At 38.7% G+C, this 27,212-nt stretch overlaps 1 protein-coding gene across 2 annotated transcripts in view; it reads left to right on the top strand.

The window, feature by feature from the left end:
• The window catches only part of LOC145537069 (plastin-3-like), a 37,328-nt gene extending 26,730 nt beyond the window's left edge, over window positions 1–10,598 (top strand). For both annotated transcript variants that reach the window (XM_081567585.1, XM_081567584.1), the window contains 7 exons: window positions 3,580–3,775; window positions 5,349–5,427; window positions 6,155–6,269; window positions 6,457–6,590; window positions 7,433–7,556; window positions 7,779–7,903; window positions 9,367–10,598. In XM_081567585.1, coding sequence (XP_081423711.1) covers window positions 3,580–3,775; window positions 5,349–5,427; window positions 6,155–6,269; window positions 6,457–6,590; window positions 7,433–7,556; window positions 7,779–7,903; window positions 9,367–9,499 — 906 coding nt within the window. In that variant the 3' untranslated portion in view covers window positions 9,500–10,598. The remainder of the gene's footprint in view (window positions 1–3,579; window positions 3,776–5,348; window positions 5,428–6,154; window positions 6,270–6,456; window positions 6,591–7,432; window positions 7,557–7,778; window positions 7,904–9,366) is intronic.
• Window positions 10,599–27,212: the final 16,614 nt, after the last annotated feature.

Genomic DNA, 27,212 nt, shown 5'->3' with positions numbered 1-27,212 from the left:
ACAAGCTTACAAAATTGTCAATTTCTTATAGATAACAAGAATGCTTATAATTGCATGTTGTGATGTTGGCAGTTTTAAGTATTATCTTAAATTTTATTACTGTAGATGTAATTTATAGACAGAAAGACCAGCTTTGATTTATATTAATAGTTTATTGGTGAGTTCTGTAGTTATGGTGTTGTTGGTTTTTATGGATGGCATAAAATATTCAGAGTAAGTGTGGGGAAATAAGCACTAGAGGCTAACCTTTTCTGAGTGTTTGGATTATAATCACAATGATAGATTTAATGAAAACATATTCTTATGTTGAGAGTAATGTGAATGTGTTTACAAACTCCTGATCTCTCAAATCCAATTTGGTGAATTACTGTCACAGACCATGTTCCCTTGTTACATCACTTATTTGCTCAATGACCTTGGACAAGTTCCTTTGTTCATACATGAAGTAACAAGTTGGCCTAGACTATTGAGTCTCAACTTTCTAGGATCCTGTTGTTCTTTGTATTCATTAGATATGGAATGGATTCTACTGATTTTTAAAAAATGCACATTTCTAGCATATTTCATATCCACTTCAGGATTGAGTGGATTACACTTGCTAAACATTTTATGCAGCCCTTATCAGAACTGAATTTGTCACTGACTTGTAGTACTTACATTTCTGTCTGTTTTTAAATCTGAAATTCTTCAGTTCAGGTCCCTCTTGGCACAAATGAGGGGCCCTCCTGTGCATGAAGGAAGCTATCTGGGATGGCTAGCCAGGTGATCTTATGCCTGGGTAGATAACACCAGTGTACTGATTCTGATTATGATACAGCTCTTCTCTAGTCACTTCTCCCTGGTTGATCTTAAAGCACTCCCTTCGCTGTCTCTGTCCTCCTCAGAATCCTTTAAGGATTCCCCGTTGACTTAAGAGTTCAATCTGAAATGTTCTGCTGTGCACGTGAAGCCCTGCTACACCATCTTGCTCCATTTCTTCTAGCCAGGGCAATTTCCTACTGCTCTGTCCACACATTCATTTTACTGTTGAGCCTTTCATCATGCTTTTCCTTTGTTTTTCAGTGTCCTTTATCTTTGTCAGTCTTATACCTTCTTTAGGGATATGTATCTCCATCATAACATCCAGTTTCCTCATGATCCTTTGTGATTCCTCTCTGCCTCCATACTCCACCATCCCAGGCAACCACTGATTTGCTTTCTTTCAATGTAGTTTGAATTTTTGAGAATTTTATGGAATCATATAATAGGTGCCCTTTTTTTAATCAAGCTTCTTTCAGCGTTATTATTTTGAGATTCATCTGTGTTGTTACATAAATCAGAAATTCATTCCTTTTTATTGCTGAATAATATTTCAGTGAATGGATATGCTATAATTTGTTATCCATTCACCCCAATGAACATTTGGATTGTTTCAAGTTTGAGGCTATTACAAATACAGCTGCTCTGAACATTCATATACAAGTCTTTGTGTGAGTTTATGCATTCATTTATCTTTGGTAAATACCTAGGAGTAGAATGGCTGGGTAATGGTATATGTGCGTTTAACTTTTCTAAGCAGCCGCCAAGTTGTTTTCCAAAATGGTTGTACCATTGCACATTGCTACCAGTAGCACATGAAAGTTCCAGTTCATCCACATGCTCACTGACACTTTAATGTGGTTAGTTTAAACATTAAGAATTTTGGCAGTGGTAGAGGTGTCTCATTGTGATTTTAATTTGCATTTCCCTAATGGCTAATGATGTTGAACATCTTTTCATGTAGTTATTTGCTGTCTATACATCTTTGTTTAAACACTTTACCCATTTTAATTGCATTGTTTGTTTTCTTATCAAGTTTTGAGTGTTTTATATATTTTGGATATAAGTCCTTGATTGGATATGTGATTTGCAGATACTTAGTCCCAGTGGTTTTCCAAGAACAGGCATTGTTTAATTTGAACAAAGTCAGATTTAGTCATTTTTTTTCTTTGACAAATCATGCTTTTGATGTTGTATCTAAGAAATTTTAGCCTAACACAAGGTCACAAACATTTCTTATGTCTCCTCTTAGAGGGTTTATAGTTGGGGTTTTATATCTAGTTTTTTATTTATAGTTTTGGGTTTATACATTTACATGTGTGTGTGTATTGAAGGTTAATTTTGAATATGATGTGAGGTATGGGCTGAAGTTCTTTTTGGCATATATATATATATTTATTTGATTGTCTTTTGTTTCATTATTCTGTATCTTAATTTTTTAAAATTGTTGCTATTTCAACGTTTCCTTCTACTCCAATATCATCAATGCTTTTTGTTTAAGAATGCCGAGATGATAAAAAATATGAGATTTAAAAATAAAGATAGTAAATAGCATGAACCAGAAGTATTAAAGTAACAGAAAATAGAATAGGCTCTATGAGATGAACTCACTAGGCTCATGGAGAATCCCAAAGGCTGAATCCCAGTCAACTGCTCATCTGCTGGTGGTTACTGATTGCTCTGCAATGGTAACAGTGAAGGGTAACACAGTAAATACCCATTCTTCTGGAGACCTAGATGATCGAGGCCCCTCACTGGAGATGAAAAAAGTAAAGATAGCATCACCCATTAAAGACAGAGTTAAGACTCAAATTATAGAATCTGAACTGTGTTGGTTTGTAAGTAACATTCCTCAAATTTCCTTTATCTCTTATTTCCCCCTTATTATAAAAATCCCTTCTTACCTGACACTCTTTTCCAGAAGACATACATTTACCCTGGGGCATACTGGGGTGGCCACATCTATAGTAACTGCCAAGAGAAGTCTAGAGGGGGCAGATCACTGGAAACGAATAATCCAAAAGCAATTGTTCCTCCTGCAGCTCCAGTTTTTTTTTACTTTTATTGTTGGGAGGTGGGGATGGTGAGCACTTGGGAAACTATCTTTAATTTGGTATGAAATTATCAGATCTGTAACTTATACTCCTCACCAAACTGTATGTTAGTCAAGAAATCAGCATGCATCTTTCCAAAAGGAAAGAAGTTGGGGTTGAGGGGGTGGGGGGGACAAAACAGAGAAGAAGTTAGGAGTCCTAGGAATTAGCTGAAAGTAAGTATTTTACACAGAAATAGACAACTTTGCTTCCTGGATGGAAAAGTAAAATCAAAAAATAGTTTAAGAGAAAGATGATAATTTGAAATATGTAATTTAAACCTCAAAATTATTGGAGCCTGGTATCCTTGATTATTATTGTAAAAAATTTCTTCATAATTCCTTCATCTTTTTCAGCCTTACACCCTCTTTAGGGCCTAAATTTAAAATCTGAACAAGTTTCACTTTTTTTCTTAATGAATTTTGGCATGAGAGAAGTAATTTCAGTTGAGTGAAATGTATCCTGTCCTTAGATTCGTGATCTGGTGCCATCTAGGGTATTTTCAAGGTACTGCATATCCAGCACAGGCAACTTTTTTTTTTTTTTTTTGCATTCAAAACAGTAATATAAGTACCATGTGTTGGCTAAGAAAAAATAGAATTGTATACCCAGCTTATCATTGTAGGGCAAAGTTTCTATATTTTTAGTATGGCCTTTTTTAAAAAAAAGTCTTATTTTACTTCAACAGGAAACAGATGATTTGAAGAGGGCTGAGAGTATGCTTCAACAAGCAGACAAATTAGGTTGCAGAAAGTTTGTTACCCCAGCTGATGTTGTCAGTGGGAACCCCAAACTGAACTTAGCCTTTGTGGCTAACCTGTTTAATAAATACCCAGCACTCACTAAGCCAGAGAACCAAGATATTGATTGGACTCTATTAGAAGGTAATAGAGTATACAGGTTTAGTATACAGGTTTCTTAAATTATATTTGGGGCTACACAGTAGAAATACATAGGCCACGATGATTTCATAATCTTGATTTAATAAGTTTCCTTATCTACTTTCCTTTAGCAACTGTCTACTATAAGTAGTCCCAAGGGCTGAGTAAAAAGTGGCAACTGATAGAAAGGGATGATACAAGGGAACTTTTATTTTAATTTACTTATTTTTGGCTGCTCTGGGTCTTTGTTGCTGCGTGTCGGCTTTCTCTAGTTGCTGCACCCGGGGGCTACTCTTTGTTTTGGTGCTCAGACTTCTCATTGGGGTGGCTTCTCTTGTTGAGGAGCGTAGGTTCAGTAGTTGGGCTTCGTTGCCCCATGGCATAGGGGATCTTCCTGAACCAGGGATCGAACCTGTGTCCCCTGCTTTGGCAGGAGGACTTTTATCCACTGTACCACCAAGGAAGTCTGGGAACTTTTAAAGTAAGCTAGCCTAGGATCACTTAGTATAAGGCCACTTAGTAAACCAATGTTTTATTTTAATATTTTGTATTTAGGTCACTTATTTTTAAACCTCCCTCCAAAAAAATGCACGTGTGCATAAAATTTGACCTATGTAAATCTGCAGTATTTGATTCATTCTTGCATAGTCAGACTAACTGAAACTGCTCTCATTTCCTTTCACCTTTAACCTACTCAAAAAATAATAATAATGCATGTAAATATTCATTTAATTTGGGAAAGGCAGAGTATACCTTTGCCAGATTATATATGCATGAAGTATAGTACTTAAAAATTAACAAATGTAATTAGTAGCTCATTGCATATCCACTAGCATTATTATGAAATCAGATGGTAAAGAATCTGCCTGCAGTGCAGGAGACCTGGGATCAATCCCTGGGTTGGGAAGATCCCCTGGAGAAGGGAATGGCTGCCCACTCCAGTGTTCTTGCCTAAGAAATCCGTGGACAGAGGATTCTGGAAGGCTACAGTCCATGGGATCACAAAGAGCTGGACACAACTTAGCGACTAATACTTCAAACTCTCAATTAGCAGCTCATTGCATATATACTAGGATTACTGTAAAATCTTTAAATTTTATGCTTTTGAAGTTTCAAATAATTTGTTGCTCTAATATAGGCACGTAAAAAAAAGTACATATATGTAACTTAGTATCAGTATTTTTAAATGGGTAGAGAGAAGATGTAAATTAATGTGAGTATAGAGGTTTGTATGACCATGGTAAATTTTTCTAATAAAAACTAAACCAATAATATCAGTTACTTTAGAAGTATGGGGATTTGGGGAGATACTGGAGAAGGATGAGATAGGGAAGAGAGTATAAAAAGTTCATATACCTCTTAGCTGGTTATAATAAGGTTATATTTTTACTTTTAAAAGAAAGTCATCCAATTTAAAAAACAAGAGAGTATGTATTTAGAGAGACTGCTTAGAGATTCATATTGGAGAAAACCTTTAGATCTGAAAAAAAAATAATCATCTAATTGTGGGTTGATGTTATATGCACATATGCAAGGTGTTTAATGATTATATAAACACTGTGAATATTTTTAATAGGAGAAACTCGCGAAGAAAGAACCTTTCGTAACTGGATGAACTCTCTTGGTGTTAATCCCCATGTAAACCATCTCTATGCGTAAGCCTTCCAATGCTCTTGTAAAGTTTTGAACATCATGAATGGATGCTGCATAAATAATTATAGCTCTAAACCTTTTCTAAATGTTAGTTTGTAGCCATTACTTTATTGGAAAATGTGGTGACTTCCGTTATCATTTCCCAAATACACAAAAGCCCAGATTATTTCTTTACATGGTCATTAAGTGAAAAAATGTATAAATATCTTTCTAACACCCTAGGGAACAGAGACTTTATATTTTGAAACGGAGACCAGAGAGCACATTAAGTAGACCATCCATGATGCCTTGAGGTCTTTGTGTTCACTGTTCTCTCAGCCTGGAATGTTCTTTTCCACATCAAATGCTTTATTCCCTTGCTATATTCAAGCCGCTGATTCAGATCCTAACCACCACCTACCACTCCCTAACTCCTAACCTCTTTCTTTTTGTTTTTCATAGCAATTAAATACATTCCCCTAACCCATTTATCCATATACTTGTTTATTCTCTTTCTTTCTCTGACTCTAAAGGCCTGGAATTTTTCTCCTATGAGCCCAGCTTCTAGAACAGTTCTTTGCAAACAATAAGCTCTCAATAACTATTTTTAAGTGAATTGGATGGTGTTAGCTCCATTTTTAGCACAGATTAATAAAATACATGAGTCTTTTGACAGTGTAGTGTCCTTGTTTTTAAGGAAACAGGCTCTGCTCTCTGAAAACACTGATCAAACTCTTTTTAAATCATCAGTGACCTGCAAGATGCCCTGGTAATCTTACAGCTATATGAACGAATTAAAGTTCCTGTTGACTGGAGTAAGGTGAATAAACCTCCATACCCGAAACTTGGAGCCAACATGAAAAAGGTAGCTAATTAAGTTGCTGCACATATTTGTTACGGACTGTTTTTATTCTCAATTTGTTTCTTTTGTTTGGGAAACTCTTTGACTCTGAGCTTCTTGAGGACAGAAACTGTGTCTTACTTTGTGCGCACCTGCATATAAAGATTAAACAAGTGAAAATCTTTAATCATTTGCTTTTGTTTGTTTGCAGCTAGAAAACTGCAACTATGCTGTTGAATTAGGGAAGCATCCTGCCAAATTCTCCCTGGTTGGCATTGGAGGGCAAGACCTGAATGATGGAAATCAAACCCTGACTTTAGCTTTGGTCTGGCAGCTGATGAGAAGGTATAGTATACAATTTTAACTGCTCAAGTTCACTATCATACAGGTCTGTGATCTAGTCTTTACTATTTCTAAGGAAACGTATCAATGACTACACCTTTGAAATTTTTATGTTTAGACTCCGAAGTGAGTTTAAGTAATGAGTATATGTTGGATGGTCAATGGGAAATGCCTTCTCGATAGTGAGGCAACAGAATTGTGAATATTTCCCTTTTTTATAATCTGCCTGACACAGACCTGAGCCTCATTTAGAGTTGGTGAATAAAAACAGCAAAAATTATGAACATGTATACATTTGAGAAAGAAGATCTCTTAACTGTAATGCTAAAAAGCAATTCATTATAACTGGGTACCAGCCAAAGCACAGCTTACTTTAAGTCGTTACCAGGGGTTGGCCTAGTACACAGTGAGCCTGCAGTAAGTAGACTGGTGGACTTACTCAGTAGAGCGCTGAAAATCTTCCCACCAGCAGTGCAAAAGGCAGCTCAATGGCAAGCCACTACTGCCTGAAATTTTTTTTTTCATATAGTGTGAATGTCTTCTCGTGAAATCTTTCCTTTAATCTCTCAAACCTAAGGAAAAGAAATGAAAGATAAAGCATTCTAATAATTGTATTTTTTTTCTAATAAACTAGGACAGAAACTGTTCTGCTGCTTTTTTAAAATTAATTTCTATTGGTGTTTAGTTGCTTTACAATGTTGTGTTAGTTTCTGCTATACAGCAAAGTGAATCAGCTATATGTTTAAATATATCCCGTCTTTTTCAGCACAGAGCATTGAGTCGAGTTCCCTATCCTATGCAGTAGCTTCTCATTAGTTACCTATTTCTTCTGCTGCTTCATTTAGATATACCCTCAATGTCCTGGAAGATCTCGGTGATGGTCAGAAAGCTAATGACGACATCATTGTAAGCTGGGTGAACAGAACATTGAATGAAGCTGGAAAATCAACCTCCATTCAGAGTTTTAAGGTAAGAATTCCATGTTTGACTATTAAACGTTATGTTTGCTATAAAAAGTATCTATAGTTTGGAAAGCTAGCCTTTGGATTCTTTGTGAGTGAGATCATTGTGGGGCTAACGACATGATTCTTTTCTAATTCACTAGACTTTGTTTTTGACAGCGTTATATAAGTGATCATGCATTAATTTGTACACATGGAAATTCTCAAATGTATTGTCCTTTTACTCTAGGATAAGACGATCAGCTCTAGTTTGGCAGTTGTGGATTTAATTGACGCCATCCTGCCAGGCTGTATAAACTATGACCTTGTTAAGAGTGGCACTCTGACAGAAGATGACAAGCACAATAATGCCAAGTAAGGGATGCTGCCTAATATCCTCATAAGGGCATAGACATTGTAGGCAGGCAGATCTGCATTATCATTCAGGTTCTGCCACTCAAGAATGGTGTCAGCTGGGGGAAGCATCTTCTAGCCTCAGATTCCTCATCCATAAAATGGGAGCAATAATACTTACCTTGGAGATTTTGAAATGAGTAAAATACGTTAAGAGCCTAACATTGCTGCACCTGACCTAATAGGTAGGTGCTCAGTCAGCCATTGGTTTGTAGGTTATAGAAATAATGTATGTGTTAAAGCAACTTAGCTGCAAACTTAGAACAGAAGAAAAATGGGCTAAGGATAACCATGCCTTTGATAGGGTTTTCTTTTGTTGCACTCTTTTCAAACGTTTTTAAAACTTACTGTGCATAGCCCACCTTACTACATACACTGAGTTTATCTTGGTCCCTTAAGTGGGCAGGATGCTAAACCCTCAGCTGAAACCGTGCCTTGAAAGTTCCCTGCATTTTGACAACATGCAGAAGGTCCTTCCCACCTGCCTCTTCCCTTCTTCTCCAAAGATCTAGACTGTGATCTGGTTTCATGGGCAACCCATGAAAGCTCTCCTAGTATACACTGAAAATCAGCTCCCAACAGGGCTTCACAAGATAGCTAAGAAGCATTACTGTAAAACTTCATTTTGGCATCACATACTGCATCACATCATTTCTTCCCTCCTTGAAAAAAATATTTGCAGCATAATATGATAAAGATTTATAGAGAACTCCTCAAAGTTCTTTTTCCAGAAACTTGATCATATTTAAAGATTCCTGTTATAGAACACCTAGAAATGCCTTGTGTATTAATTGAGGGGTGCTCCTGCAAATTTCCTCGGCTGGACATGTCAGTTCTTAACTCCTTTCCTTTTTCTACCCTTTTCATTCCTTGCTTCAGCCACACTGGCATGTACCATACAGACTGTCTCTCCTCCCTTGGATATTTCGAAGTATTCACTGCATCTATGAAATTGTATTTTGCATCTGGCACAGTTTTCCATTCTGTGTCTCTAAGATCTCGTGATAGCCACTGTTATCTTATTACATGCTCAATGAGAATATCAATATCTGAGAAATTATATATACATATTTTCAACATCTGGGTATATATACATATATGTATATACACACACACACACATATTCTAGAAAAGTGTTTTTTCGTATCAGTGCTCCTAAATTGTTCTCATTTTACATTGTAGAAAAGGAGTGAATAAATATCATCAGCCCCAAATAGTAGAGCTTAAAAATCTGGTATCACTTATGAGTGACCTCAAAAAATAAAAGAGAAGACAATGAAAAATAAAGTCATTCTGATCTGAACTCTCACTGTAGAAGTTTTGCATCCTAGACAGTTGAGTATATAAGAGGAAATAGATGCCTCATGTCAGTGCCCATGACTGACCAGAATTGCACTTCAATTTTTGTTTCCTCCAAAAAATAGGTACGCAGTGTCGATGGCTAGAAGACTTGGAACCAGGGTGTACGCTCTCCCAGAAGACCTTGTGGAAGTAAAGCCCAAGATGGTCATGACTGTGTTTGCATGCTTGATGGGCAGGGGTATGAAGAGAGTGTAAAATAACCAATTTGAATAAAAAACAACCTTGCTCCCAGGTGCATGATTAGCAGTACAGCAATTTCTGGCCGAAGTGCTCATGGCTTAAGAAACTATTGGTTATTGAAAGGACTTTTTAGTTTTCACAAGACTAAGCTCATCATGGGAGCCCTCAGGTGAAAGAGTTTTAGTAGCAACAACTCCTCTTTCCCATAGTCAAGGTGGATTTGTCAGGCCCACCTGAAATGTGCCCGTAGTCAAATCATTTACTCGCTCCTCATAGATCGCTGCCCTTGACATTTTCCATTGCTGTACGTATTTCTATGTATCTGTTTTCCTCTTAGAATGTCCACCTCGTGGGACTTGCTTAGATGATTGAATATGAATATTATTGATATTAGGCAATAATTTGCTTTCCATCCAGTATGCTAGTTCTTATTCAAGAACTGTGGTCAGAGGGTATTTGTATATGAGTATCCTTTGCTTATCTTTCTAGTACTGAAAATTGACAGAAGTAACTGGCTGTGCAGAATGTAATAGAAGCTTTTCATATTCTTTTATTCTTAAAATCAGTATCTTTTTACAGTATTCTGTCTACATGATCCTTTTTTGTACATTTAAGAATATTTTGATTACGTTAAATAAGACTGCTGATTTTGCTACTTTTTTAAGGGGTCTTCAAGTAAGTAAAAAACATAGAGGGAAATGTACCTTGAATTTCCATCTTCCCTCCCACACTAAAGCTGTAAACACTTGACATATTTTGTCCTGAAACATTGGTTCAATATATGCTTATTTGTTTTAAAACATGTACCATCAAACTCTCTCTTTAGATTTAAAATGCTGTTGAATATGACACTTTTGAGGAGAGAGTGGGCTCAGAATTTAGGAAGGATATGGTAGGCCAAGTATGCTAAGTGTATATTAAATTTTCTAATTTTACACCTAAGATAAGGAGATGTGGTCACTAAAAAATAAACATATATGTAGGACTTAATGTACTCTAATGTACTCTTGCTTTGTCAAGCTGTTTGCTATAGTTTTTAAGATCATAATGTTACTCTAACTCTAATGTAATCTGGTAGCGATTATTAGTTCAAATAAAGGCATTTACATAATTAGTCTCTTCGTGCCTCTGTCCCTTCTTAGTATGCCTATAATGTTTGCCAGTTTTTTTTCTCCAATATTCTAACTCATTTTCTGGTGTACTTTATAATATGATGTTTGTTAAATTTATGCTTTTGGAGCTGAATTACACAGATGGACAGATTAAGGTTATAATCCTCAATGAGGTAAGATGGTTTTCTCCAACTTACCAAAATTTCTTAGTCCATTTTCTCCCTTTTTCTTTCTTTTCATGTCATTCAATCTTTTCAGTGTTCAGTAATGACACGATATGTGTTTGCATGCGTGCTAAGTCACTTCAGTCTTGTTGGACTCTTTGTGACCCTATGGACTGTATCCCGCCAGGCTCCTCTGTCCATGGGATTCTCCAGGCAAGAATACTGGAGTGGGTTGTCATTCCCTTCTCCAGGGGATCTTTCCAACACAGGGCTAGAACCTGCATCTCCTGCAACTCCTGCATTGCAGGCGATTCTTTACTGCTGAGCCACCAGGGACGCCTGTTCTATGGTATACAGAAGGTCAAAACAATGGGGATCCAAACAACCAGGGAGGAGAGGTGGCTTATGACAGGTTTTCTTAGCCTCATCACTATTGACATTTTGGGCTGGATAATTCTTTGTTGGAGGTGGGAGGGAGCTGTCCTGTGCATTATTGCAGAGCATTTAGCTGTGTCCCTGGCCTCTATCCACTAGATGTCAGTAGCATACCCCCAGTGTGTAGACCAAATATGTCTCCAGAACCAGTCAAATGTTCCAAGGTGGGGGCAAAATCATCTCTAGTTGACAAAATGTTGTTTATGGTACCGTTTTAACGTTTTGTGTGAATCAGTAATATGAAATGCAATCCTTTAAGGAACTACATGGTGATACTATAAAATAGTTTTTATTTACAGCCTAAGAATAAGAAAGACCTTTCTTAATATGATATAAACCCCAGAGCTATAAAAGAAAGATAAATGTGACAATTCTACTTTTGCAATAAATGAGTAAGCAAAGTCACAATATAGATGACTGAGAAAAAATGTTTGGTCCCATTGTCTTAGTCCATTCAGGCTGCTGTAACAAAGTATCATAGACTGCGTGATTTATAAATACCAAATTTATTTCTCACAGTTAGGCAGTCTGGAAGTCCCAGATCAAGGCACTGGAAGGTTTGCTGTGTGGTGAGAGCACACCTCCTAGTTCACAGATGGCTGTCTTTTAGCTGTAACCTCACATTGTGATAGGGACAAGGAGCTCTGGAGTCTCTTTAATAAGGGCACTAACCCCACTCATGACTTCACCTTTATAACTTAATGTCCCACCTCCTAATACCGTCACACTGGGAGATTGTGTTTCAACATGCAAATTTTGGAGGAGCCTGAAACATTTAGTCTATAGTACCCGTATGATGGATTTTCTTAATATAAGGATAAAAGACCAGTCTCTGCAAATATATACCAGGGTAACTGATAAGACAGGACAGTTATCCCTTATGACCTGTCTTCTACTTTGTATTTCCCATGCTTATCTACATATGTTTCCTTCCAGGTACAAAAGTTCTCTGTAAGTAATGCCTTGAAGTGGCTTTGAAGCAAGATATTAATAAAAAAGACTTATTCCATCTTGCCCTTTATTCAAAACAGGAGCTAGTTTCTTGGGTGGTTCACTGTACAGAGCCCACCATCTGTAGGAATGCACCTTTGGTTACTTAAGTGTTCACATGAGACAGTTGGCCTGAACACACCATTCTTCTTTCCTCCAAATAAAGGGCTAAAATCACTAATATATTAAGAAATCTAACAAATCTGTAAAAGAGAAAGTTCCATTAGAAAAATGGGCAAAGGAGATCAATATCCAATTCAAAGCCTATAATTAAACAAAGAACATTAAAAGGGAATGCTGATTCTCAAAAAGTAACGAGGGTTATGTAGTTTCAACCAACAAAGAGCTGCCTTTTTTAGTAGACTTTATTTTTAGAGCAATTTTAGGTTCACAGCAAAATTGAGTAAAATGTACAAAGATTTTCCACATACCTCCAGCCCACACACATGCATGAGCCTCCCTCACTAACAACATCCCCCACCAGAGTGGTACATTTGTTATAGTTGATGAACCTACATGGACACATCCATAATCACCTAAAGTCCATAGTTTACCTTGGATATTCTGTGGATTTTGACAAACGTGTAATGACATGAATCTACCTTTATAGTATAATATATAGGATTTTCACTGCCCTAGAATCTTCTGTTCTCTGCCTTGCCATCCCTCCCTATTCCCTAACCCCTGGAAACCACTGATCTTTTTACGATCTCCATAGTTTTGCCTTTTCCAGAATGTCAGAATCATACAGTATAGCCTTTTCAGATTGTTTTCTTTCACTGAGTAATAGGCATTTAATAGAACTGCCTTTTTTATGAACTGCCTGCCATTGATTTTTTTAAACAGTAATTGATAAATTATTTGATGCTAATGAAGGTATGAGCATACAGGCATTCTCTGACACCACAGATGGAAGAGTGATCAGTTTATAGCTTGTTGAAGGCAAGTTGGTAATTACAGAGAAACCAAAAACTAGCATATCCTTCAACTCTGTGCAGCCAGCAAGTACAGCAGTGTGCCATGATACATCTTGTAATATAATAAAGGGTTGGTGAGATAAATATGGTCCATCTACACAATGCAATAGTTATGTAGTTGTTAAAAAGATGGCTGTGACTCAGAGCACCGGCTTTGAGTGCCCTGCTTCCTGCATAGAACTTGCACTGGTCATCTATTTTACATATGGTAATATACATGTTTCAATGCTATTCTCTCAAATCATCCCACCCTCACCTTCTCCCACTTAGAACAAAAGTCTGTTCTTTATGTGGAATCTAAAAAAAAAGGCGAGGTACAAATATTTACAAACCAGAAGTAGAGTCACGAATGTAGAAAACAATTTTTGGTTACTACAAGGAAAGGAGGGGATAAATTGGGAGATTGGGATTGGCATATACACACTACTATATATAAAATTGACATTTACACACTGCTATATATATAAAATAGATAACTAATGACAACCTACTGTATAGCACAGGGAGCTCTACTCAATACTCTGCACTGACTTGTATGGGCAAAGAATCTAAAAAAGTGGATATATGTATAACATACACTTTGCTGCATAGCAGAAACTAACACAATATTGTAAGTCAACTATTCTCCAATAAAAAGTTTAGAAAAAAGATGGCTGTGACTCTGTAATGACGAGGAAAGATGTCCTGTGTTAATCCCACTTTAGAAAAATAAATGATAGTATATATATAGATAAAGGGACTTCCCTGGTGGCTCAGACGGTAAAGTGTCTGCCTACAATGTTGGAGACCTGGGTTCAGTCCCTGGGTCGGGAAGATCTCCTGGAGAAGGAAATGGCAACCCACTCCAGTATTCTTGCCTGAAAAATCCCATGGACAGTGGAACGTGGTAGGCTACAGTCCATGGGGTCGCAAAGAGTCGGACACGACTGAGCGACTTCACTTTCATATAGATAAAAGTGTTAGAAATTCCATAAATATATTTGTGTAGTTATACTTGGAGGGATGGAGTGTGATTAACAAGGGGTTTTTACTTTTTATATTACATATTTCTATAATATCAGAAGGCTAAGATTAAAATACACTATTACCATACTCAGGCAAATAACACAAATTTTTTTAACCTACAATGAAGTTAAGAGTGTTATAGTGAACATGTATATATTCTTTACCTACATTCCTCAGTTGTTAGCATTTTGACATAGTTGTTTTGTATCTGTGTGTTCCTCTGCTGAACCATTTGAAAGTAAATTGTAGATATTGTGACATTTTACTCTTAAATATTTCATCATAAATCTGAGAATAAGGACATTCTCCACAAGCTGGAATCAAGACTGCCGGGAGAAATATCAATAACCTCAGATATGCAGATGACAACACCCTTATGGCAGAAAGTTAAGAACTAAAGAGCCTTTTAATAAAAGTGAAAGAGGAGAGTGAAAAAGTTGGCTTAAAGCTCAACATTCAGAAAACTAAGATCATGGCATCTGGTCCCATCACTTCATGGCAAATAGATGGGGAAACATTGGCTGACTTTATTTTTCTGGGCTCCAAAATCACTGCAGATGGTGATTGCAGCCGTGAAATTAAAAGACACTTACTCCTTGGAAGGAAAGTTATGACCAACCTAGACAGCATATTAAAAAGCAGAGACATCACTTTGTCAACAAAGGTCCGTCTAGTCGAGGCTATGGTTTTTCCAATAGTCATGTATGGATGTGAGAGTTGGACTATAAAGAAAGCTAAGTGCCAAAGAATTGATGCTTTTGAACTTATGGTGTTGGAGAAGACTCTTGAGAGTCCTTTGGACCGCAAGGAGATCTAACCAGTCCATCCAAAGGGAAATCGGCTCTGGGTGTTGATTGAAAAAGGACTGACGTTGAAGCTGAAGCTCCAGTGCTTTGGCCACCTGATGCGAAGAGCTGACTCATTGGAGAAGACCCTGATGCTGGGAAAGATTGAGGGCAGGAGGAGAAGGGGACGACAGAAGATGAGATGGTTGGATGGCATCACTGACTCAATGGACATGGGTTTGGGTGTACCCAGGGAGTTGGTGATGGACAGGGAGGCCTGGTGTGCTGCGGTTCACGGGGTCGCAAAGAGTTGGGCGCGACTGAGCGACTGAACTGAACTGAACCCACATGCTACAACAACATTGTCATGATATCTCCAAAGTATAACATAGATATGTCTAATACAAAGTCTAAATTCAAAATTTCCAGATGATTCCAAAAATATCTTTAAAAAATTTTTCTTGGCGGATAGTTAATTTTCAATGTTGTATTAGTTTCAGGTGTCCAGCAAAGTGATTCAGTTATACATATATTCCTTCTTTTTATATTCTTTGCTCACACAGGTTATCACAGAATATTGAAGAATAGTATTCCCTGTGCTATCAAGTATGTCCTTCTTGGTTATCTATCTTATGTGTAGTAGTGTGTATGTGTTCATCCCAAGATTCTGATTTATCCATCCCTGCCAGGGTTCTGTTTTGGTAACCATAAGTTTGTTCTCAACATCTGTAAGTCTGTTTGTATTTTGTAAACAAGTTCATTTGTATCTTTTTTTTAAATTAGATTCCACATATGAGTGATATCATATGATATTTGTTTTTCTCTGTCTGGCTTGTGTGATAATCTCTAGGTCCATCCATGTTGCTGCAAATGGCATTAATCCATTGTTTTTTATGGCTGAGTAGTAGTCTATTATATATGTATACCGCATCTTCTTTATCCATTTCTCTGTCAATGGACATTTAGTATAGCATATCTCTCCATTTAGTTAGGTCTTCTTTGTTTATTTAATCAGCATTTAAAATTTTTTAGTATACAGATTCAGTACATTTTTTAAAGTTTATGCCTAAGTATTTCATTTTATTTGGAGTTTTTGGGTAAGTTTTTTGGGACTTTCTACACAGACAATCATGTCATCAGCAAAAATCTGTTAAGACGGTAGATCTCATGTTAAGTGTTCCTAAAGTTAAAAACAAATCATTGCTAATTTAATGGGAAGTGGTTCTCTGTCCTTCATATACTTTCCCAGAAGCACTGCATGGGAAGGTTTATTTCAAGGATCAGCAAGATGGAGATGACGACCACTTACTGGAAAGCAAATAGTATTGGTGAAAGGTTTTTAAGTAAAACCATTAAACCCCAGGTAAAGGAACTTGCAGCAACTCATGAGGTATTTATCAGATTTTGTCCACTTTGTGAAATGTCCCTCAGGGAAGAATTTAGGACTTCAGTCTTCCTCTTTGTCACCTTTTATTCAATATACTTCCTGTGCCTAGAGAAGTTCTCCAAGTTACATTTTACTTTGAGTCTTATGTTAAAATATTTTTCATTAATGGTCAGTTAAACAATACTGAGCAACTGCTTAATTTCAGGCTTTTGTCTAAGGCCTGAATAAAATGAATGAGACCCATTCTTTTCCTTGAGCTCAACAGTTTCAGATCTGGGATATGAACACTTACCACTAGGTTAAAGTGTGACTGTGGAAGTTTGTATCCAGAGTACAAAGTCAAAAAGGGAAAATTTGGACAGGGGTAGACAATGTGTGTGGCTTGGGGTCATGGTACTTGGCAAAATCCCCAATGCAAAGTGATGCTTTAGCTGCTGATTTATTTCTTGCAAATTTGATTGGCGATAAAGGGTCCCAGAAAGGTTTTTCGAAATCCTGCAGGCTTCTTCCGGAGAAGGCAATGGCACCCCACTCCAGTACTCTTGCCTGGAAAATCCCATGGATGGAGGAGCCTGGTAGGCCACAGTCCATGGGGTCGCAAAGAGTTGGACACAACTGAGCGACTTCACTTTCACTTTTCTCTTTCATGCACTGGAGAAGGAAATGGCAACCAACTCCAGTATTCTTGCCTGGAGAATCCCAGGGACGGCGGAGCCTGGTGGGCTGCCGTCTATGGGGTCACACAGAGTCAGACACGACTGAAGCGACTTAGCAGCAGCAGCAGCAGGCTTCTTCTTGAGATACAGATTTGACCCATATTTACTCCTGGGTTTCAAAATCTTAATTTCAAAACTGCTACAACTGGCTGAATTTCATGGAAGGGGCCCCTTGTAAGGCTTGACAGCCAAGACTTAAAATATAGATAAGACAGTCCTCTCAGAGTCTGTCACCGATGAGAAAGCGGAAAATAGCCCCTGGCCTATGGAAGCTGGCCTGGCATTCACGGCTCAGTCTGTTCTCTCGTGAGCATGAAGAAATTCACGCGCCAACATCCGACAAGGCCCCTCTGGGGTGGTGACAAAATGAGACCAAAACAAGGCCACTGTGTAATCTTGTCTGAACACAGACAAAACATGAATGTCCTCTAAGTCTCAGAAATGAGCAAACATCCTCTCCTCGCTGATAGGAGGTACTGCTGCTATCTTTTCCCTAATACAGCTTTAGCCTTGGTAAAATCTAGTGTGGTTTTATGGTGTTGATTATAAATATTTCTTGTCTTTAGATACTTAGGACTTACACCTTGTCTTCTCTGACAACTAGCCTTGATTTTGCCTTTCCCAAATCTAGGCTCCAAATTCAGAATCATACAATTACTAAGACATCGTCTATGCCTAAACTATCTTTGGGTGTCCTGAAGTGGCCACTAGAGAATATGAAGATTTGAGTCTCAATTCTATATAAGAATAAATTTTTCTACCACTTAATCAAGTCCAAACTAAAAATAATGGTGATGATCAACTTGACAAATTAAGAGTTTTTATTCCTATGTTAATTTTGCATAAATAAAGCATGGTAGTTATGTCTTTCAATGACTGAATACATTTCAAGTTAAAAGAAACATACATTTAAGCACAGAGACTGACGCACTGACTCTGCCAAGTATTTTTGCAGGATTCTGGATTCACGGATTGTTTTTCTTTTTTGTTCAAAATATTTGTGGGTAGGCACTGGGGGTACTGACTCAGTTACATAGGATTGGTGAAAAGTCTATTTTTTAGATTCAGTAACCAAGACATACCCTCTTTGCAAGCTGTAACAGCAACAACAAAACATGTGAAAACTTCAGTAACTTGGTTCTCAAGTCTTCACTAAATGTAATTGCTCTAGTGCTGTATACACTCTTCCATGAAAGAAAAGCGCTCACCACCTTTCAGCTAGTCACCTAAGAAATATTGCAATATTTCAGAGCTAGTCACGCGCCTTCCTTCACCTGAAACGGAAAACCGCTATGGTTGCTTATGGCTTTTAGGAGACTGTCTATGTGCCCTGGACAGACCTCCTAGAGACTCAAAGAACTGTGATGCATTTGTATTTGTTAATGGTTCCAACAGAAAAAGTAAAACCAAAAAATTGCTACCTAAGATATGCTATTACAGACTTAAATATCCCCTTGAAATATTGAAAACTTCTCATAGAAATTAAATCAGTTCTTATGGCTCAATTAATTGTCTGTGCTCAGACTAACCTACAAAATATTTAAGAGAATATTTTATATTGATAGTAAACAGGTGATTTTAGGTTAACTACATGATGTCTACATGGTATAGAAACAAAGATTTCCTGACTTCTCCAGGAACCCCTATAAAATAAACAATGATTTAACAGACCTTGAGATGCTTGGCCATTATCTAAGAAGATAACCTTGATAAAAACAGATTTTAGCAAAATTGCTTCATGGTAGCACACTCAATAGCAGAGCTAGTTTGACCACAACATTGAACTAACAGTCAGGGAAATGGTAAGAAGTATTGCTGAGGGTGGTTTCAGGGCATGTCCTACCTGCAATCTCACACATTCTCAAAGTCTGTAAATGTAGGAAATAGGAACCCAAACTTCAAGGTCCCCTTAAACATTTCCAAGTGGGCGATGACTGGGTTCTGGTTATTGTATATTCTTGGGGTAGTTTGAGGCCTCTCTGCTGGAGAGCCAAGTGAAATGATTTCCAACTCCTGATGTTAGAAATCCCAAGGTATCTCTCTAGTAACAGGGACACACATTTTGCTGGTATCGTTATTTTTAAATCCTTTAAAGTATTAACATTTTACTCAGAAATTCCTCTGTACATACCATATTCAATCTCAAAAAATAAAGAAAGTTAGGAGAATTCTAGAATTTTAGCTATTAAAGCTCTCAAAAACCCTTGGACTTCCCAGGCCTAAAGTACTGCCATTAGCCCTATGATGATAAACTCAGGCCACTCAAGGTTCCACAGTTTTCTTCCTTGTATGTTAATAAAAAGCTGCCTCGTGCATCTGGGAATTTCACTTCCAATTCCAGATTCTACTTTATTTACAGGCTAATGTGACTGAGTACTCCAGGAGACTTATGAAATATCTCCAACTTTATGAATAATGGATATAAGGCACATCTTCAAACTACTTACCTAAACATCCCCTGTGAGATCTGCCACCTGGAGGTTTGGTCTTCTGAAATAGACAACAGAGATAAAACTTCATTGAGTTTTAGTGAAAAGTATCTTGTTGGTACTGTTAACAACCGATATATCAGTAAAACTCCAAGATACTGATACTTAGACTTTTTTTTTTAAGTATATCAAATGTTTACCTTAAAAGATATACATCATTTCCTCCCACATTACTGGACATTCATTTCATCAGAAGACCTTAGACTGAGGATTTGTAGGAATCCTCCAGACGCTGCTAACTGCGGAAGTGGGCAGCTTCTGCCCGAGACAGCAAAAGCTTCTGTCTTCAGAACTGGATAGGTTCCACCCAAGATGACAGAATGGAGATTAATTTTCTCTTTTTTTAACACTCTTTCTGTCCCTTTACCCTTCTACTGATATTACCTATTATGACACTTTTACACCCTCCGGAACACTCTTGTGATCTCTCTTCTATTGCTGTTCAGTCACTAAGTCATGTCCAATTCTTTGCAATGCCATGGACTGCAGCACACCAGGCTTCCCCATCCTCCACCATCTCCTGGAGTTTGCTCAAACTGCTCAAACTCATGTCCATTGAGTCGGTGATGCCATCCGACCATCTCATCCTCTGTCACTCCCTTCTCCTGCCCTCAATCTTTCCCAGCATCAGGGTCTTTTCCCATGAGTCAGCTCTTCACATCAAGTAGCCAGAGTATTGGCGCTTCAGCTTCAGCATCAGTCCTTCCAATGAGTATTCAGGGTTGATTTCCTTTAGGTTTGACTGGTTTGATCTCCTCGCTCTCAAAGGGACTCTCAAGAGTCTTCTCCAGCACCACAACTCAAAAGCATCAATTCTTCGGCACGAAGCCTTCTTTAAAGCTTATCTTCATCCTATTATTTTCATCTTTTTAATTTTTTTAATCTTTTCTTATTTCATCCCATTATATGTTATCTTCTGTTAGATACTCTATCACCATCCAGTTAGTTTTAAACCCCTATTGCCCTCTTCTGCCACTTTAGGGAAAACAAAACTCTCCTATATGTTTTTCCCAGTCATAGCTGCTGCTCTGAATTTATCTGATTGCTAGATCTAATATCCTCCACCAGACCCTGGGGACACTAATTTAATATAAGTTCCTTTAAACATCTTGGAAGGAAGACTCTCTGATAAGCCCCTTTTGGCACTTAAGCTCCCCTCATATCATTAATCCCACTCTTCAGCCTTATAAAAATGGACCTTGACCTTACAGTATCAGAACACTTCTGCTAAGGTTTTTATAATACCATCAGCAAGACCTGCTAGTCAGTAGTAGACAATAATATTGAGGCCTCTTGACCATGACAGTCAGTTCACCCTCTTTCGAAAACACCCTGCTTTGCTGACCTATTTAATTCCACTCAAAAGATATGTCTTATCGTACTTAATACAATTGCACTATACACTTAAAAATTGTTAAGATGGTGAATTTTGTTATGCATATTCTACCACAACAACAAATAAAAAATGCACTCTGAAAAGAAAAAAAGTATCTTCCTTGAAGGATACCAAGCTGGTCTTCCCTTGTGATAAATGATACTTACACTTCCAGCATAGTCTACTTCCAACTAGGGTACTCCATTTTACATGGATAGGCTTCCACCGATCTGCCACACACTGATTTATTCTGTGTACTCAGGATAATTATGAGGCACTTCTACATATTTAAAGGTACCATCCTTCCTGTGGATCATGTGAAAAAAAATAGTACCCAGAAACCTTCAAAATGCAGTGCACCCAAGCTCATTAAAAAACAACTCCTCCAGAAGTTCTGGTTAAATGCATACTTTATAAGTGGAAATTCCCTCTGACGAGTAATATCACTGACAAACACAGCCCAAAACTTGCCTTAGACCTTAATAAATCATAAGTAATACAATTTCAACTTTGAAAGACAAACTAGTCTAAACCCATCAGGATTGCTATGGACAATCACTCAGGCCTTGATAACCTCTTAACCAGCCAAAGTGGAATTTACTCTATGGCAAACACTCCTTGCTGTACCTATTGATAAAGGTGAGTCATATATCAGGACCCCAGTGGCCAGGCCCACATCACAAATATAAACCTAAATCAGCAGGCACTTATAGGAAACACCTGTCAAGGAATCCTTACACACCGATAACTATCCGCCAACTCCGCTTTAACTAAGATTTACCTTAGAAAACAGGGCTTACTAGCCTTAGAAGGAAATCCCCGACCTCCTAGCAAGTCATGCCGTCTTTTGGCACTGCCTCTTTTACCTCTATAAAACTTGCTCTTCCCAAAATCCCTCAGGAAGAGCGCTTCACTGTTTGTGAGGCACTGCACTTCACCATCCAGGGACTGTTTTCCCCTACATAAAGGACATCAAACTCGTAACCAAATTGTTTTGTTTCATCAACTGACAGTTTTGGCAATGAGTTGAGACCTGAAGAGAGCTACTGAGATTCCATGAACTGCTCCAAAACACAGGTGAAGATACTCACAGAACCCTGTTGGTTTGCTGCCTCTTCAGCCATTCGGAGAAGGCAATGGCACCCCACTCCAGTACTCTTGCCTGGAAAATCCCATGGATGGAGGAGCCTGGTAGGCCACAGTCCATGGGGTCGCTAAGAGTCAGACACGACAGAGCAACTTCACTTTCACTTTTCACTTTCATGCATTGGAGAAGGAAATGGCAACCCACTCCAGGGCTCTTGCCTGCAGAATCCCAGGGACAGGGGAGCCTGGTGGGCTGCCGTCTATGGGGTTGCACAGAGTCAGGCACGACTGAAGCGACTTAGCAGCAGCAGCAGCAGCCATTCTCTGGGATCTCAGGTAAGCTTCTCTCAGGTTTATCCCTGCTTATTTTGTGTTCTGAGCTTTTGGAGTTTGTTTCTCCTAATCCTTCTGAGTGGAAAATTGGGGCGTGAAAGACTCCAGACTTTTCTAGGTGAGACTTACTGGGCCACAGCATGTGAGTTTGTTGCCAACTTCCCCTAGCACATAAGCCAACTTCAGGAGGTTTTGATAGGTCTCATGAGCCGTGCACAGGCAGCCAGAAACAGTAAGTCTCATTGAACTAGGGAGGGTTATTTCAACAAGGGAAAATAATGGATACCCTTCAATCTAAGAAAACAAGATGGGCACTGTTAGGGGCTTTGCAAATCTTCAAGGTAAGTCCACAGCATAAACCAAAGGGGGACTCGGGGAAACAAGATAAGAAATTCTAACTGCTTTGACCAGTGATACATCAGAATCTAAGTAGGCACATGTCAGACTATTTAAAAACATTAGGATGTCTGCCACTGTAAAGAAATCTTGTGAAAGAAATAATAGATCTATTGCTAATGCAAATCTTGGAAACCATAGCCACAAAATTGGTGACTACAGGTGAAGCACTTAAAAGCCCTTAAGAGTGCTTGCTACCTAACTCTAACCTTACCTGCCAACCTCAAGAAGCGTGTGCATGCTCAGTTGCTTCAGTCGTGTCCAACTTTTGTGACCCATGGACTGTAGTCTGCCAGGCTCCCATCTCCATGGGATTCTCCAGGCAAGAATACTGTAGTAAGTTGCCATACCCTCCTCCAGGGGATCTTCCCATCCCAGGGATCAAACCTGCATCTCTTATGTCTCCTGCATTAGCAGGCGGGTGAAGGTCTATACAAAGAGGTATGCTGTAAAACACCACAAAATCCCCAACCCAGTAGCACATTCCTCTTAGGTATTAATTTGTCTCCGAGAGACCTAAGACTTAGCTGAAGAAATGGCATCCTCAAGTTTCAAAGAATTAAGCACACCATCTTCTGGCACACCTGCTAAAACTGTGTTTCAGTAATGCACTCCCTTCTGAAGCTATCACTACCTACAAAAATGGCAGAATCTTACTAAGACCACCTAGAATCACAGTGGTCACTGTGGGGTACACTTCAATTAGACAAGGTCATTCATTTAAGAAGTGTACTCAGAGATCAAATTGCCAACATCCATTGGATCATCAAAAAAGCAAGAGAGTTCCAGAAAAGCATATACCTCTGCTTTATCGACTATGCCAAAGCCTTTGACTGTGTGGATCACAATAAACTGTGGAAAATTCTAAAAGAGATGGAAATACCAGACCACCTGACCTGCCTTTTGAGAAACTTGTATTCAGGTCAGGAAGCAACAGTTAGAACTGGACATGGAACAACAGACTGGTTCCAAATAGGAAAAGGAGTAAATCAAGGCTGTATATTGTTACCCTGCTTATTTAACTTATATGCAGAGTACATTATGAGAAATGCTGGACTGGAGGAAGCACAAGCTGGAATCAAGATTGCCGGGAGAAATATCAATAACATCAGATATGCAGATGACACCACCCTTATGGCAGAAAGTGAAGAGGAACTAAAGAGCCTCTTGATGAAAGTGAAAGAGGAGAATGAAAGGTCGGGTTAAAGCTTAACATTCAGAAAACTAAGATCATGGCATCCGGTCCCATCACTTCATGGGAAATAGATAGGGAAGCAGTGGAGACAGTGGAAACAGTGGCTGACTTTATTTTTTGGGCTCCAGAATCACTGCAGATGGTGATTGCAGCCATGAAATTAAAAGACACTTACTCCTTGGAAGGAAAATTATGACCAACCTAGATAGCATATTAAAAAGCAGAGACATTACTTTGTCAACAAAGGTCCATCTAGTCAAGGCTATGGTTTTTCCAGTGGTCATATATGGATGTGAGAGTTGGACTGTGAAGAAAGCTGAGCGCTGCAGAATTGATGCTTTTGAACTGTGGTGTTGGAGAAGACTCTTGAGAGTCCCTTGGCCTGCAAGGAGATCCAACCAGTCCATCCTAAAAGAGATCAGCCCTGGGTGTTCATTGGAAGGACTGATGTTGAAGCTGAAACTCCAATACTTTGGCCACCTCATGTGAAGAGTTGACTCACTGGAAAAGACCCTGATGCTGGGAGGGATTGGGGGCAGGAGGAGAAGTGGATGACAGAGGATGAGATGGCTGGATGGCATCACTGACTCGATGGACATGAGTTTGGGTAAACTCCAGGAATTGCTGATGGACAGGGAGGCCTGGCATGCTGCAATTCATGGGTGCACAAAGAGTTGGACATGACAGAGTGACTGAACTGAAATGAACTAATTTGATGGGACCAGATGCCATGATCTTAGTTTTCTGATTGTTGAGTTTTAAGCCATCTTTTCACTCTCCTCTTTCACTTTCATCAAGAGGCTCTTTAGTTCTTCTTCACTTTCTGCCATAAGGGTGGGGTCATCTGCATATCTGAGGTTATTGATATTTCTCCTGGCAATCTTGATTCCAGCTTATGCTTCATCCATCCAGCATTTTGCATGATGTACTCTGCATATAAGTTAAATAAGCAGGGTGACAATATACAAAGGTTACAAATATTGTTAAATATTATATGATTCCACTTATATGAGGTACTTGTTGCTGTTGTTCAGTCACCCAGTCATTTCCAACTCTTTTTGACCCCATGGACTCCAGCATGCCAGGCCTCCCTGTCCCTCAAAATCTCCCGGAGTTTGCCCAAGTTCATGTCCACTGCATCAGTGATGTCATCCAGCCATCTCATCCTCTGACACCCTCTTCTCCTTCTGCCCTCAGTCTTTCCCAGCATCAGGGACTTTACCAATGAGTCAGCTGTTCACATCAGATGGCCAAAATACTGGGGTTTCAGCTTCAGCATCAGTCCTTCCAATGAATACTCAGGACTGATTTCCTTTAGGATTGACTGGTTTGATCTCCTTGCTATCCAAGGGGCTTTCAGGAGTCTTTTCCAGCACCACAGTTCAAGGTATCAACTCTTTGGCACTCTGCCTTCTTTACGGTCCAGCTCTCATAAGTGTACATGACCACTGGGAAGACCATAGCCTTGACTATATGGACCTTTGTCGGCAGAGTAATGTCTCTACTTTTCAACACTGTCTAGGTTTGTCATAGCTTCCCTACCAAGAAGCAGGTGCCCTCTGATTTCATAGCTGCAGTCACCATCTGCAGTGATCTTAGAGCCCAAGAAGAGTAAATCTGTCACTACTTCCACCTTTTCCCCCTCTATTTGCCCTGAAGTAATGGGTCTGGATGCCATGATCTTAGTTTTTTTAATATTTAGTTTTAAGCCAGCTCTTTCACTCTCCTTCTTCACCCTCATCAAGAGTCTCTTTAGTGCCTCTTCACTTTCTACAATTAGAGTGCTATCATCTGCATATCTGAGGTTGTTGATGTTTCTCCTGCCTATCTCGATTCTAGCTTGTAACTCATCCAGCCCAGCAGTTCTCATGCAGTGTTCAGTGTACAGGTTAAACAAGGTGACTGCAAACAGCCCTATTGTACTCCTTTCTCGATCTTATTTTTTTTTTAGCAGTAGCTATTTGCATTTGTTTTATTATAGTTATTCAAAAAGTATCCTACAAGTCAGATTTTTTTGTTGTCCAGTTGGTAAGTCATGTCCGACTCTTTGTGACCCCATGACCTGTAGCACACAGGGTTCCCTGTCCTTCACTATTTCCCCGAGTTTGCTCAAATTCATATCCATTGAATCAATGATGCTATCTAACCATATCATCTTATTCAGACTTAATATTACTTCTAATGGCCCTTCTCTGTTATGTTTAAAGCAATTAATTTTTTTAAAATTTAAATTTATTTATTTTTGACTGCACTGAGTCTTTGTTCCCTCAAGGGGTTTTCTCTAGTTGCAGCAAGCAGGGGCTACTCTCTACCTGTGGTGCAGGCTTCTCACTGTGGTAGTTTTTCTTGTTGTGGGGCATGGGCTCTAGGGCACGCAGGCTTCAGTAGTTGCGGCACATGGGGTCTGTAGTTGTGGCTCCCGGACTCCAGAGAACAAACTTAGTTGCTTTACAGCATGTGGGATCTTCCCAGATCAGGGATCAAAGTCATGTCTCCTGCATCGGCAGACAGATTCTTTACTCCTGAGCCACCAAGGAAGCCCTAAATCAGTGTAGTTTTTTTCTAAGTTTATTTATTTTTTAGTTGAAGAATAATTGCTTTACAGAATTTTGTTGTTTTCTGTCAAAACTAAATGTGAATCAGCCATAATTATACCTATGTCCCCTCCCTCTTGCACCTCCCTCCCATCTCCTTCCCCATGCCACCCCTCTAGGTTGATACAGAGCCCATGTTAGAGTTCCCTGAGACAGAGGAAATTCCCATTGGTTATCTATTTTATATATGCCAATGTAAGTTTCCATGTTACTCTCTCCATACATCTCACTCTCTCCGCCCCTCTCCCCTTGTCCATAAGTCTGTTCTCTATGTCTGTTTCTCCATTGCTGCCCTGCAAATAAATACTTTGATACCATCTTTCTAAATTCCACATATATGCATTAGTGTACAATATTTATCTTTCTCTTTCTGATGTACTTCACTCTATATAATAGGCTCTAGATTCATCCACCTCATTAGAACTGACTCAAATGCATTCTTTTTTATGGATGAGTAATTTTCCATTGTGTATATATACCACAAGTTCTTTATCCATTTATCTGCTGATGCACATCTAGGTTGCTTCCATGTTCTAGCTATTGTAAATAGTGCTGCAGTGAACATTGGGGTACATGTGTCTTTCAATTGTGGTTTCCTCAGGGTATATGCCTAGGAGTAGGGTTGCTGGGTCAAATGGTGGTTTTCTTCCTAGTTTTTTTTTTTTTTTTTTTTAAGGAATCTCCATACC

Source organism: Giraffa tippelskirchi, chromosome X (genome assembly GCF_054371585.1).
Source record: "Giraffa tippelskirchi isolate mGirTip1 chromosome X, T2T-mGirTip1v1.2.pri, whole genome shotgun sequence".
Taxonomy (NCBI): Eukaryota; Metazoa; Chordata; class Mammalia; order Artiodactyla; family Giraffidae; genus Giraffa; species Giraffa tippelskirchi.
The sequence above is the reverse complement of the archived record's forward strand: the minus strand, read 5'-3'. Positions and strand labels throughout refer to the sequence as shown.